The sequence below is a fragment of the Chionomys nivalis genome, chromosome 19, assembly GCF_950005125.1.
Source record: "Chionomys nivalis chromosome 19, mChiNiv1.1, whole genome shotgun sequence".
Classification (NCBI taxonomy): Eukaryota; Metazoa; Chordata; class Mammalia; order Rodentia; family Cricetidae; genus Chionomys; species Chionomys nivalis.
Window position 1 is genome coordinate 34,075,520 of NC_080104.1, and position 13,958 is coordinate 34,089,477.

General features: G+C 49.9%; 1 protein-coding gene across 5 annotated transcripts in view; it reads right to left on the minus strand.

Annotated features, from left to right (window-relative positions):
• The window catches only part of Tbc1d8 (TBC1 domain family member 8), a 99,575-nt gene that overhangs the window by 14,277 nt on the left and 71,340 nt on the right, over positions 1-13,958 (minus strand). For all 5 annotated transcript variants that reach the window (XR_009058761.1, XM_057794474.1, XM_057794473.1 and 2 more), the window contains exons 6-10: positions 8,929-9,136; positions 6,676-6,873; positions 5,682-5,852; positions 3,720-3,870; positions 703-917 (exon numbers count right to left, since the gene is read on the minus strand). Coding sequence is in view for 4 of the 5 variants with exons in the window: in XM_057794474.1 (XP_057650457.1) it covers positions 703-917; positions 3,720-3,870; positions 5,682-5,852; positions 6,676-6,873; positions 8,929-9,136 (943 nt within the window). In the remaining variant the exon portion in view is untranslated. The remainder of the gene's footprint in view (positions 1-702; positions 918-3,719; positions 3,871-5,681; positions 5,853-6,675; positions 6,874-8,928; positions 9,137-13,958) is intronic.

A 13,958-nucleotide genomic window follows, 5' to 3' on the forward strand; every position in this document is an offset into this window, starting at 1 on the left:
AAACATTCAAAACCCACAACTGAGGGGCTGGAGGTGGACAAGCACTGCCCTGGCCTACACAAAGCCCTGGGTCTGAACTACAAAACGAAATAAGCCCAAGCAACCCACAGGAGAAGAGTCAGTAGCTGAAAGACCCAGCACTCCCCAAGCAGAACAACCCCCAGAAGTGGAATAGTAATGAGCTGCAGGTAGCTGGGGCACGGCTTTAGGCTTGGTCAATACAGCCGTCTTCTGTACACTCAGCAGATGGACACACGTACACTTTGTTCACCCATTGACTTTGCTGATTCACTGACAAGTTAAATCTTATTATCTGTCAGAGCTTCTAACCCAGTCTTCTGCCAGATTGTTGTCTGAATTCCCTGGACTTCCACTTTGTGCTTGCTGGCTGCATCCTCCCACTGGGAAGAGCTCAAAGAACTCTCTACGCACATTTCCAGCAGGAAAGTGCCTGGCCCAGGTCACCCTGTCCTCCACAAACACACTGCCGCTTCGGTCCTACTATTTCTGCATCGGTCTCAGCACTAATTAGCCCACTCCGTCTCCACTGTGCTGGGGAGATGAGCAGCAAGAATGGCTGACTGGACAGCAGTTTGCTGTATTGATTCTGGGGAGGTGCTTAGCTAGATGGCTGGAAATGAGCAGAAACCCGGGGCAATCACTGAACACAGGGTTCTCATGCCTCCATCCACACCACTTCACCTGGCAGTAGCCAATCTTGGGGTTCCGGTGGGCATAGGCTGTCAGCACCCGCCTCAAGGCAGCAATACCCGTTTCGTTCTGGAAGGCAGGGTGCTCAGGCAGAGAACGGTGCAGGTCCCGCTCTATCTCGTCTGTCACCAGGCAGCATCTGCCTAGCGACTGCTCCACCAAATTTCCATAGTACCCAGGGTGCGAGGCGAGGTCCGTCACAGCGTCTGAGGATTGGAGAGCAACATTTCAAGACAACATGGTTTATCACGACGGTGTCGCGACAGGTGAGGGGCACGTAAATATGTGCCATAAAACATTCTGAGACTTCACTTCTGTCAGGTGGCCAGGTTCAAAGAATAACGACACGAAGGGAAACAGCTTTCCAAGAATAATGTCATACAGAAAGAGCAAGGATAGCATCATACAGAAAGAACAAGGATAAAGTCATACAGGAAGAGCAAGGATAGCATCATACAGGAAGAGCAAGGATAGCGTCATACAGGAAGAGCAAGGATAGCATCATACAGAAAGAGCAAGGATAGCATCATACAGAAAGAGCAAGGATAGCATCATACAGAAAGAGCAAGGAGAAGTTCATTCACAAATCAGGGTGGAGCCCGACGACAGAGCCCATGCTGCTTTTAATCCACAACACACACCCAAAGCAGTCAAGTTATTAATATGCTTTTAATAAACTGTGCCACCCAGATATGCACATGTCCACATACAATTTTTATGTGTTAATTCCACAAAAAATTGTCCTGCATCTCTGGTCAGAGCACACAAGAAAGCATGACCCAGGTTAAGTAAGGCTAACAAACCACTGGCGAGCAGCCCACAGCAGCCGGCAGGAACCCAGAGCAGGATGGCCACCACCCCAGAGCCAAGGCCCAGCTTCCAGCTGAGCCAGTAGCACTGAGGAACAGATGACTGGTGGGTGTGAGGAAATCTGCCCACTTGCCAGCCTGCCCCAGAACACACAAGGTAGAGGGAACAGAAATGTGTCTAATCTGTCTCAGATTGGATAAGGATTAAATTCTAGAGAGTATTGTCAAAACAGCCCTCTGCCTCAACTCTCCTCTTGAGTGAGCAGCTGTGATCCCATCATCACAACAGCATTCACATGTACTGGGACGTTTCTCACATGTAACAGGGCATTTCTCACATGGAACGGGACGTTTCTCACCCAGGTGAAAACAAACCAGCACCTAAAGGGTGTGTTCACACATGTTGAGGGGCCCGAGGACTGAAGCCCGCAGCATTTAACAGGCGGTACTCTCGGGGACAGTGCTTTTCAGTGAGTTCAGAAACACAGAAGGCGTTGACGGTTTTAAAGGTGGGGCTTCCATGCTGTGTCTCTGATGGGCAGTGGCTGGAGCACAGTGGGAAGCAGGAAGGTGGCCCACTGCAGTCATGGGCTAGGCCATAGGAGAAGCTTGGAGGAACACAGAGCTGAGGCTGTGGGTTGCTACACAGCTGAAATCCTGGACAGGAGAGGGATGGGACCAAACCGATCCAGGAGGAGAAAAGGGACAATGAGGGTCACTAGCAAGGGTGGCTGTGAGGAAAGAGCAGGGAAGGTTCCGCCCCCGTGTGGCGGTTTGAGTGAGGATGGCTCATCTATTTGAGAGCGTGGCTAGCTGGACAGTTTAGGAAAGACTAGGAGGTGTGGCCTTGTTGGCGTAAGTATGTCACTGGGGTTGGCTTTGGGACTTCAAAAGCCCATGTCAGGCCCAGTTTGTTTCTGTCTCTGTGTCTCTGTCATTCTCTTGGTCTGTCTTTGTCCCTGTCCCTCTACTCTTTGCCTGCAACATGCAGGTTCCATGTGAGCGCTCAGCTACCGCAGCAGCAGCATGCCCGTCTCTCTGCTGCCAGGCTCCCCAACATGACGGCCATGATGAACCCTCTGAAGCTGTAAGCAAGCCAATCCAGCTCATTTTACGAGTTCTTTGGTCATGGTGTCTCTTCAAAGCAACACAACAGTCAGACAGACACTGAGGAAAAGGGAACGGGGACAGGATGCTGCCCAGGCACAGCTTCTTGGAGGCTCACCAGTGACCACAGCACAGCAAGGCCCATACGGGGAAGCAGCCCCTGACTATGTACCCACAGCACCCGACAGGGGTTCAGTTCCCACAGATGGCAGGGCCTTCCCTTGCCTAGCAGGACATAATCATCCCTCATGGGTGGGGAGAAGCCTGGTCCTGGTTCAGCCTAAATGCGAAGCTTCTGAAGGCCATGTCTCAGCCATCCCTCAGTGAGCACTCTGTCAGACTCCAGGATGGTACCCAGCAGGCACGGAGAAGGACTGCCATCCTACTGAGTCCGGATGAGGCCATCACTGATGATTCACATGGTGTTGACCGGCAGACAGGACAGCAGTACAGCCACACCTCTCTGGGTGCCTTATTTCCAGTGACAGAAACAACACTGGGGATTCAACTCTGCAAATACAGCTTTTCTGGTTCATCTGCATGACCTCTCACAGCCGATAAGACACATCACTTCCGGGTAGTTCTTTATAGCCCAGGCTGCCTTGAACTCATTATGCTATCTGAGGCTGGCCTTTAATTTCCGGTCCTCCTGCCTCCACTTCCCAAATGCTGGGATCCCAGGCATATGCTACCACACTTTATGCAATGCTAGAGAGTTTGTTTTGTTTTGTTTTTAGTTCTTAGTACTATTGGCAGGCTTTATTTACATCTTTTATCTTTTGTGGGAGAAGGGGTGAGACCATCTTGCAGGCTTAGAACCTGCGATCCTACCCCAGCCTCTCCAGAGCTGAAATTATAGGTGCACCACAGCATCCAGTCATGGTTAAGTGATAAGAGGTCACTGCCCTGGACCTTACGTTTTCTAAGAAGACACCATAGATAACCAACATAGCAGCAGCTTCCAAGTCCACACTGGGGATTTACATAAACAGTCTGAAGACAGAGGACTTCATCTTCATGCACTGCTCACAGGAGGCCTGCTCCTGAGTCTATTCCAAAGATCACAAAAAGCTTGACTATGCCAAGACCTACCTGAGAAAAGCAGCCACAGCTTTCCACGTAAAGACTCAGGGATCCCCATGGCCACCAGCTTCCGGATCTTCTCAGTGCGAAACATACACACGGTCCTGCCGTACTCCACAAAGTGGTCGTTCCACAGACTGATTTTTATCTGCTCCCGGGACTGGAAAGGGAAACATCTGTTAACGGGCCAGGCAGCCCGTCCACACATAGCACTGGTGTAATAGTGTCTGTGTTTATCAGGGACTGACAGGAAGAGCAATGGTAACTGTTCACACGGCAAAACATGGCTGTGCCTCTGCTGGGCATAAAGGACGCCGGACAAGTAACACAGAGCGTCAGACCCTCAGGGGCCTCTTGCAACATCTGTGCAAACAAGACACAAGGTTCATAGTAGGAACTGGTCCATCCAAGGCCTAGAGCAGCTCAAACTGGATGGGAGAGAGAGGTACAGTGGAGAAATGGGGTAAGGCTTTGGGGCACTGATGCAGAGCCAACTGCTAAAACACCACTCGACCCCAGCGATGGAGGGGAATGAAAGGCACCTGATGGGCCCTGTATTTCCTGACAAAGGGAAAACTGAAACCTGACCCAAAAAATTACCTTCAAGAATTTAACAAGTTTTATATAAGTGTTTTGCCTACACACACCACATACATGTCTGGTGCCCAGAGAGGTCAGAAGAGGGTGTTGGCTCCCCCGGAACTAGAGGTAGGGATGGTTCTGAACCACCATGGGAACTCGGTGGAAAAACAAGCACTTTTAACTACTGAGCCACCTCTCCAGCCCCCATTCTCATCATCAGAAATAAGGGAGACACTATTTCTCTAAAAGTCCTATGAAACTATCCACATGTCAGCGACATTAGGACTTTTCATAAAATATTTATGATTACTCGTAATAATTGCTGTCTAATAATGTGAGTAATATATCCATAGTCTAGCATTCCCCTTCATTTAGACAAGAAATGACTGAACAGACTGTGTAAAGCAACTGAGAAGATTGAGTGTGGACTGTAACACGCTGACAACTGACCCAGGATCATGGGTGGCTGGGAAGCAGCATGGCCGATAAGAGCGCTCAAGGCCACCCCTGGGCCTGTGGCTGCAGCGTGGCTTCCTACCTACCAGCCGAGTCCGGTTCTAGCTCTACTCACTACATGACTTCTGCCTCAGATATTTCCACGTTAAAAAAGAACAACTATACAGGAAACAAAAATAGGGGCCGAGGAAACGGATCAGTGGGTGCGGAGGGCTTGTTCTGCAAGCCTGGGTACACAGTTTCAATCCAGCACCCAAGAAAAACCCAGTGATTTCAGTGTTGGAGGAAGGGTAGAGACAGGGTCTCGGAAACTTGATGCTCTGCCAGTCTGGTCAAAATGCAAACTTCAGGTTCAGTAAAGGGCAAAAAAAAAAAACAATGTAAGAAGCACACGCAGACTAACAAAACAAAGGCTCATTGCACACCTGGAACCCCACAGGGGCAGTACTGCCAGCTATGCAGGCCACACAGAGAAGGGCCAGCTCCCACTGCCTTTTAGGCCCTTCACTTGGTACCCAGGACAAAAAGAGATAAGAGAAGTGACACTGGAAGCTCACCAGCTGCCTAGGCCAAACCACTCCCAAGACCCTGTGTTGTGGGGACTCAGTCAACAGCTTCTGGGGTACTGGCCCTCTGCGTGCGGTCTGAGGTGCTCTGTGTGCACTGGTGAGTGGAGAGAGGAGCATGCTCGCTCTCTTGGGAGGTCGGAGAAGAGGCAAGCAGGTTCACATCTCCCTGGAGCAGAGCAGCGGGGTGCTGCGGTTTCCACCCTGTCCGGTGTCCAGTGAGTCTGTGTGCTCCCTTTGAATCCCATTTCCTTTGCAGCCCCACAACGAAGACAGTTCTGTGACTCCCACAATGCCTCCCGCATTCACCCTGTGGAGCTGAGAGCAGACAGCTGGGCAACCCCCATCCCAGAGGCATCTCACTCACCAGGCGGGAGTCAGGACTCTGACTGCCCGACTGCTGGAAGACAGTCAGGGGCTCAGGGTGTGGCAGTGGGCTCTTTTCCTTCTCTCTCTCTTCGCCATTTTGAGAAGATACCATTTCAAGATCCCCAAACTTGTCACTGCACATGCTTGTTGAATAAAAGACAGATGAAGTCTGCAAGGCAAAGAGCGTGAGTATAGACAGTATTGTGTACTCTTGAAAAATAAAAAATGGGGGCTGGGGAACACCTGCAGCACAAGCATGGGGACAAGAGTTTGGATATCTGGAACTCAAATTTATTGCTGGGTAAGTGTGGCAGCTGAAGACAGAGACAGGGGATCCTGGGGCAAGCTGACTAGTGAGACTAGCCATATCAGTGCACTCGGAGTTTGACTCAGAGAGCCTGCCTCAATGAATAGGTGGAAAAATGACCAGGATGATTCCTCCATATACCCATGCACACATCCGTGCATATGTCTACCATACACTCACATGATACAGAACACGCACATGAAAATTTAAAGATAAACCAAAAGACGTTTTCTAATGGAAGTCACAGCTAATGATGCCTCGGCCAACTCATCTCTCCAATCTTAGGATGACAAATCATCTCTTAATAGATCACAGCCACCTGAGTATTAGTTCCTGTAACTTTGAAAATGGGGTGATGCCTGTTTCAAAGTGCCTGCAAAGTGACCCCCCACTTATGGGGGTCACATTACTCCCCTGACCCGCAGAGGGAGGTGTCACATCAACTCCACCCCAGGGCAGGACGTAGACATAGTCAACTCTCCAACATACAGGTTTCCCCCATCAGTCCTCCTAACCCAGGCACCAACTCAGGACACCAGGGCATCAGAGGTGACATCACACTAACCCACGGTACAGCTGTCTCCAGCCACTGTCCTCACACCCATGGGGCCCATCTTCCGAGACAGTCCTCTTAGAGACCATGGCACTGGAGGTCACAGCCAGCCAGCGCTGTAAAGGCTCCTACCATGCCGTCGTCACTTGGTGAGCTGTCATAGTGCACGGGATGGTTGGCGTGGGCCTGCTTCAGTCTCACCAGGAGGCCCTCTACCAGGTTCTCTCTGTCCTTGAGCTCGATGAACTGGAAGGCCATCTTGCTGCGGATGCTGACAATGATGGGGTTGGGCAACAGGCTCGTGTCCTCCATCTTCTCAATACTTACTACCTGAAGCAGAGATGGCACACAAGGTACATCAAGAAAGGATCACACCCTTACGCAATATCCCAAGGCAGAAGGCTAAATCACTTGCAAGAAGAGCTCTTGAGCAAAGGCCAGAAAGTGAGCTAGGCACAATACCCAACATCACCACAAGGGGGCAGCAGTCCAAGATTCTAGCCACAGGTTAAGTGGCTAAGTAAACTGGTTTGTACAGATAATGAAGGATTAATGAGCCTCCAAAAGGAAATACCAATGCATGCTATAATATAGATGAAACTTGAGGGTGTTAACTCTATCTGGAAGACACCACTCATAAAAAGATAGATATTGGAGCTGGAGAGATGGTTCAGCAATTAAGAGCATGTGCTGGTCTTGCAGAGGACTTTTTGGGTCCCAGCACCTATATCAGGTGGTTCACAACGGCCTGTGATTCCAGCTCCAGGGCAGCTAATGCTCTCTTTTGGCCTTGTGGTTGAATGCAAGCAGGCTCATGTGTGCATGTGGGCGCACATGCACACTTTAAAGCGGAAAAAAAAAAGGGATAAATGCTGTAGGATTCCATTTATTCAACTATCTCGGATAGTCAAATTCACAAGGGGAGGGAGGGAGACCTAGAGGGGCAACAGTGTCTTAGAGGGACAAAGTTTTAAACTGGGGAGATGAAGAAGTACTGGAGACGATGGTGGAGCTGGTTGTGTGATGGTATGAAATACACCGCTAACAGTGGTCAAGAGGGTAAGCTATGTTATGCATAGCTCACTAGGAAAAAAGCAGATAAGACAATGTTCTGGATTTTTCTTTGAAGATAGGGCTCACTATGTAGCCTTAGCTGGCCTGGAACTCACTGTGTAAACCAGGCTGGCCTTGCACTCACAGAAATCTGCCTGTCGCTGCCTCCAGAGAGCTAGGCCCACACCTGACCTGGCTTTCTTAGCTGACTGTTTAGAAGGAACATGCCAACTACAGAAGAACAACACGGAGACCAGGGGCCACTGAGAGAACCATGCAAGGACATAGACAGAGGCATCAGACTCCAGAGGTTCCCATGTGTTGGGGTCTTGGTGCTGTCATGGCTGGGGTGCCTGAAGTCAAAGGACTGAGCTGTTCACATCTGGACATAAACTACAGTGGTCTCTGGTCTCCAGTAAGGTTTATAAAACTTTACAGTACGAAGGGACCCAAATCACACTTAATTTTAAATTTTTAGCTCAACTTCTAGAAGTATACGTAAGCCAAGGAATTTGCCATTTGGTTCCTGAAGGCGACACTTCTAATAGACAGCTTATAGGTTGCTTCTTTCTTGGGGAGGGGGCTAAATGGGGAGAATGCATCTCTAGGAGCTCTTGGGAAAGCTTTAATTACTGGCATGCACTAAATTTAACAGTAGCTCCATCAATGAGGAGGAGGTTAGAATACTCTTTACCCAGCCCTTCTGGGCAAATTTCAGGCTGCTAGAACAGCACCAGAAAGGACCACAGACACTCCAGTAACCAGAGCCACACTAGTAGCCAGCCACGCCAGTAACGGGCAGTTCAGGTCCTGCTCCTCGGAAAGTCAGAGGTCCATCTCTAGGCAACAGGGCCCTGGCCTATGGCCCCAGGGCCCCTCACAGAAGCATCTTAGATGCTGTGGTTTCAGCGTGACCCCAAAGGTTCACTAGTTGAAGCTCAGTCCCCAAGAAGCAGTGTTAAGAGGAAGTGGCGCAATTAAGAGGTAGGGCCTAGTTGATGTAGTTGGGTCACTAGGGGCATTTCCCTCAGAAAGGATTAACACAGTTTTCACGAGACCCCAGTTAGTTATCACGAAGTAGGTCACTGTAAACAGCAACAGGACTGGCCTTGGCTCTCTGTCTCACCATGTGATGTCTCCAGCCACTGTATCACCATTTTGGGCCCAAACAGCACCAGACTCTTAGGCGCTAACCTCCTTCTCTACAAGTTTATCTGGCCTTGAGTATTTTGTTTGAGCAACATAAAGCAGACTCAAACACTTGGGTTCAAATGGCACAGGGTGCTTCATGAGCACAAAGCAAGGCAGCAGGGGGTGAGCCCCTGGCTCTACCTCTCTCAGTGGGAGCACAACATTACAGCAGCCATCCTCCCGGCTGGCAAAGCAGATGTAGCTGTCAGAGGTGAACATCCGCCCCGCCGTGTGGCAGCGGCTGAAGGGTGTCCAGAGGGAACAGTCTACCACAGCGTGCAGCCTCTCCTTCCTCGGCAGCCTGAAGAAAGCTCGGAAGAACTCATTCTGTGCTCTGGCCTCCAGGTCCCTGGGGAGAGAATGGGGGGAGTGAACACGAGCTCACAGAGAAAACCTCAACACCCACTGGCCAGCCTGACAGTAAGGGCGTGCAGACAGCTGCTGTGTCCCCAGAGCCTCTGTGTCCCACGTTCATAGCCAACCCTCGGAGCAAACACTGCAAGCAGAACACACTGAGTCCACACAGAAATCAACGCCTGAGCTTGTGGATAAGGATAAACATTCCCAGGGGCGGGACAGAAGGCCTGGAGGGTAAAAAGCACTGGTTGCTCTTCCAGAGGACTCAGGTTCCATTCCTAGCACCCACATGGTGTTCCACACTTTCTAATTCTAGTTCCAGGGAGATCCAAACCCCGCCCACAAGCACAAAGCATACAGGTAAACAGACATACATGCAGGCAAAGCACATACGCACAAAATAAATGTTTAAAAAGAAATAAGCATGCATTGCTGGTTTGGTTTGGGTAAGAATGACCATAAAAATTTAAGTATTGGGGCTGGAGAGATGACTCAGAGGTTAAGAGCACTGACTGTTCTTCCAGAGGACCCTGGTTCAATTCCCAGCAACCACAGGGCATCTCATGATTGTCTGTAATTCCAGTTTTAGGGGACATGACTCCCTCACACAGACATACATGCCAATGTACATAAATTATATAAAAAAGAATTTAAGCATCAGAAAGTCTGATTTCTCTAAGTGTTGGCTAGGATGTGGCGAATCAGCCTTCATACATTGCTGGTGGGCATGTAAAATGATGTGTTCGTGTAGGAAACCAGCCTCGCAAGCTTAAAGGAGACTCACCGTTGACCTACAACTTCTACTCCTGGGGGTACACAAGCAAGAGACATGTGTACCTGCTAACAAGTCACATGGTAATGGTAACCAAAACGTGACCCAAATATCCATCAACTGAAGAATAAATAAAATGTGGCACCTGTCCTTTAATGGGATAGCTGCTACTCAGCCACAAGACAGGAGGAGGGTCCTGACACACATGGCAAGGAGGATGAAGCTCAAATACACTGAGTGTGGGCAGACACAGACTACTGCTTGAGTTGGGGCACATGCTGACAGATGCCTTACATCTGGGGGCCAGCCATTACTCCAGTACAGCTATGGTGATAACAGGGACCTGTGTAGTAAGAGCTGGCTCCATGTGAGGACTGTCATCAGCCGCAGGTGATGTGTTTGGCCACTTGCCTCTCAGATGAAAAGACTCAAGAGTGACACTGGGGAGGACTGTCTTTTTCAGTGAGATTAAAAAAAAAACAAAAACAAAAACAAAAACAAAAAACCTAATGTCATAGATGGACAAGTGGACAGCAGTGTGGCAGGGGCTTTGAGGAGAGGATAGACCAACATGGCAGAGTAAGGGGCCCTTCTTAGAGGAAGGGGGAGGTGCTTTACCACATGACTGACGGACAGTCTGTAGCACTGTCTTACAAATTTAGGCTCTTTCTGATTCCTAGCTGGTGTCAGGGAAGGAGGGGGCTGTGAGCCTGAGGCCTTAGTGCAGAATCAGTTGTGAGGACAAGAGGCGCTAGAATCTAGAAAAACAAACCATCTAGTGGGAGGGCTTGACAGAAAGTTAGCACAGGGCCTCCCAATGCTTCCTCTATAGAAAGACCAGCGGACAGCAGTCATGAAGAACATGCAGGATACCACAGCGAGCCCAGGTCTGCAGCCGCTGAAGAAGCATCTCTGAGCATGGACACTGCCCCAGGAGCAGCAGACTCAATTCAGAAGGCTCTAGAGCTAGACTCCACGGACACCTGTATTAAACTAAGACTTCTGGAACTTAGAAACTTAAATTCCAAAACTTAGAGACAAAAAATAGATTGTTTTCTCTCCAAATCCAGAATTTGTTTAGTTCAAACTAAATCCATCCCTCCTAAATCAGAGCAATGTTCCAGAACCAGGTTTTTTTCTCTCTCTTCTCCCATCAATCTTCTAGAACAACTTACGGAAGAATTCCACCTGGGACTCACAGTCTAACCCCCACTCCCTCTGCCACTGTGCTCAGGCTGAGTGACAGGCTAGGCCAGCCTGGCTATTTCTTAGCTTGCACTGGTGGCTCTCTAGTCACGCCCAGTACAGAACACCTGACTGACCATGACTCGCCTTCTGGGTCACGTGGGTCCTATGCTCTCAGCTTGCCTCACCAGGGACTCTTCACTTCAGGGACTCTGCCTTGTGTAGCTACCAAGACCCATACCCATGGGTCTTTGGGAAATGCAAGAATCAGCAACACAGGAACAGGCTGAAAGGGCAGATACGGTTTCTCCTCAATGTCTCAGTCCACAAATAAAAGTCCCTTCTTAAATATGCAATCACTCAAAACATAACCAGAATTGTCAAGGCCAGAGCCTGAGTTCCCAGAGCCCAAAAACCTTAGTTCAGCCTCCCATCCTGACACACCAACTAAGAAACAAGCGGTGTGGAAAAGCAGAGGAAGATTATTCAATGTGGCCACATTGCAAAGAGGAGTAGATAAAGGGGTGCAGCAACCCCAAGCCCATCTTCTGTGTATTAACATAAGCTTCTGAGTTAAGGAGAGGGAAGCCCAGGACAGGTTCACACAAATACACAGTCCTGGTCTACGCGTGGTCCCGCTGATCACTGCCTCAGTTCCTGTCCTGCAGGGAGCTCTGAAGGAATCACTGTTGCTTGAGGAGACAAGGGGGTTGTCAGGACATGGTTACCCCTAGTCCAGAGAGCGCCCTCAGTCCTGTGGGTAACGCCCACATTGTGGAGTGCAGCCTCTACCGTGTGAGGCCACACTGTTCCTGGACTCTAAAGTTCAGAATAACAACCCAACTCTGTGCCTTCAATCAAAGTGGAGAAAAAAAATGAAGGCCTGTGTCAGGCTCTCCTCCAGCATGGTCACCGTGGGGGTCCCTTTGCTTTGGCAGAAGTGGCTTCTGAGAGCCTCTGGCAATCATCCACACTGGCCCCAAGAGAGCAGATCAGGCAACATAGGACCCAGAGGTCTCTGCTCTCCAGGAAAAGCTGCCTGCTGTGTGTTCTTCTAAGCTGTGCTGCCCCGGAGAGACCCAGAGCTGACCAGCAGACAATCTCAGAGCAGCCCAGTCTGTGGGGTGGAAGATGCCTCTTCTGTGATGGCTAACATTGTGTGTTAAGTTTAAATTACTGTGCTTAAGAGATCTATAAAACAGAAATGCCTCTGACCCCGTGGTTCTCAACATGGGTGTCAAACAACAGGGATTGCTTAAGACCACCAGAAAACAGACATTTATATTACAATTCACAACAGTTGAAAAATTAGTTAAGTAGCAATGAAAATAGTTTTACGGTCGAGGGTCACCACAGCATGAAGAACTTATGTTAAAGGTCACAGCATTAGGAAGGTTGAGAACCATTGCTCTAACCTGTAAGCCCCACTCGCCCAAGGACGAATAACTTCCTGAAACACTGAGGGCTAGACGTGTAAGGTAACAAGTCCCATGTTTTCACTTCTGTGAACAAGCACGGCTGCAATGACTGCCCAGGATGTGTGCTTGCTCACATGTAGGCAGGAAGTACGTCAGGATGTATGCTTGCCCCTGACTGGGTGAAGGCAGGAAGTCTGTAGTCTTGAGGGTTCTGCCTTTATAAGCCCATGACCAATGTAATTTAGCCACATGTTCTGGGAATCCCAGCTATGGGCCTGACCAGTATTTAATAAAGCTTGCTTCAAATTTGGCTCAAGAATTGTGGTAGTGATCTTATTCTTGCCTGGTGGGGTTACCACTTTCCCAGTTGTCTTCCTGTTCCCAGCATAGGGCCTGCTCTGATGGGATGGATGAGAAGTAGGCGTGGGTGGGGGCAATGGAAGAGGAGCAGGAAACAGGATGGATGACTTTGTGGGGTAATGCCGAAAAGGTCTATAGAGGCAGGAGCTTGCCACTGAGTACACACTCTCCAGAAGCCACTGGGAAGGAAGTACTTCCCACGTGCAACTGACTGTATCCCACTGTTCAACCTGCCAGAGACTGGAAGAGGCTATGGCTCATTCCCCTCCGAGCTCCCCTGTCCTGCCCTCCATACAAAATGGCTGGACATCGGACCAGATCCTAACTTTGGGATAAACACTCTGTATGGAAATTTCAGGATCAGCTTATTCCCGGCTCTCCCACCGCCCAAACAGCATCCTCCTCCACACCACCACAGCCTGCCTCCTGAGCCCTGAGATGATGTGCTGAGGAGCTCTGGGCCAGGTGTACCAAGCCTAGTAGTCAGCTTTCCTCTCTCCTCCATCAGATTGACGGAGGATGGCAAAGCACCACCCTTCCTCCCACTCTCACAGCGCCTGCTTCTGCTCCAACCCAGGGACCCACGTCTCAGTGGAATGACCATAGGTCCAAGGTAGTCTGACGGGCAATGGATACTCAGTAACCTCGGCCTTTGCCCCTAAAGGTCACACTGGAAAGCTGTCATGTGGGAAGGGAAGTGAAAATGGATCAAGGAAAGAGCTGGAAAGGCATTCCAGCTTCTCTGGCTCTGAGCTGGGGAGACTGTTTTCCTAAACTTTAAAATCTGCCTCTAGGCAGGGTGCCAAGGAGCCTGAGTCATCACCTGTTTACACCCACAGGCCTGGTCTCCATGACAAAAGCTACTGATGGGCACTGCCCCAAGGGCAGGCAACCAGAGCCTTTCACGTTAGAGAAAGTTCCTTCCCAGGTAACTGGCAGGTGGGGATGCAACTGGAGACCAGAACCCTGCCTAGGTCATGAGTCCATGGACCCATGATGGGCCCTTGGACACTCAACTGCTGGCCAGGGTAGAATGTGGGTGGAGACTTGGGGACTCCCTGAATCCTGGGTGTGAAATG